The sequence below is a fragment of the Merops nubicus genome, unplaced genomic scaffold (assembly GCF_000691845.1).
Source record: "Merops nubicus isolate BGI_N331 unplaced genomic scaffold, ASM69184v1 scaffold34706, whole genome shotgun sequence".
Lineage (NCBI taxonomy): Eukaryota > Metazoa > Chordata > Aves > Coraciiformes > Meropidae > Merops > Merops nubicus.
In genome coordinates, this window is record NW_008617548.1 from 1 (window position 1) to 641 (window position 641).

Genomic DNA, 641 nt, shown 5'->3' on the forward strand with positions numbered 1-641 from the left:
CACCTGCATGGGGTAGACCCTCATGGCCATGTCAGACACGCGGATGAGGGAGGGTGTCCACTGCTCCCGCCCAGGTCCCCTCGTCAGCTTCTCGATCGCCTCATTCAGCACATCCATCCCTGGGGTGTGAGAGATCCCATCCCCATCAGCCCCTGCACCACCTGCAGGCACCATGCAGGTGGGATGCTACCAGCCAACTTGACGGGCAGGGGCTGCCTGGTGCGGGGGCACGGCTCCTCACCTGCCCCACAGGGAGGGGTTCTCAGGCCTTCTCCAGCTGTGGGGCCAGTGGCACTTACCCATAGCCCTGGGCACAGGCAGGCTGCCAATGTACAGCGCCTCATAGGTCTGCACCGACTGCCTCACTGCTTCCAGGATATCCACTGCCAGGACAGGAAAAATCGGGGGGACACCCCGGCAGACACCCTCACCCCATTCCCAAGTACTCGAGGGACACAGCCAGGCAAGCCAAAGGGCTCTGGCTGCTGGACATCCCACTGCCCGAGGATGAACTCGGGGCAGGGGGAGCAGCCAATGGCGCCACAGGGACGGTACCTTGCAACGGGAGGTCCTCGGTGGACACGGGCTCCCGCACGGCGGCGCGTGGCAGCCCGCTGCTTGCTACGGCTCCCCCCCGCCCC

The 641-nt window shown here is 65.7% G+C and overlaps 1 protein-coding gene across 1 annotated transcript in view; it reads right to left on the bottom strand.

The window, feature by feature from the left end:
* Positions 1 to 18: 18 nt before the first annotated feature.
* LOC103775718 (amyloid beta A4 precursor protein-binding family B member 3-like) overlaps positions 19 to 641 on the bottom strand; it is a gene marked incomplete at its 3' end in the record, with an annotated part of 2,889 nt that continues 2,266 nt past the window's right edge. The window contains exons 8-10 of the mRNA XM_008943190.1: positions 556 to 627; positions 300 to 383; positions 19 to 119 (exon numbers count right to left, since the gene is read on the bottom strand). Of these exons, the coding sequence (XP_008941438.1) occupies positions 19 to 119; positions 300 to 383; positions 556 to 627 (257 nt within the window). The remainder of the gene's footprint in view (positions 120 to 299; positions 384 to 555; positions 628 to 641) is intronic.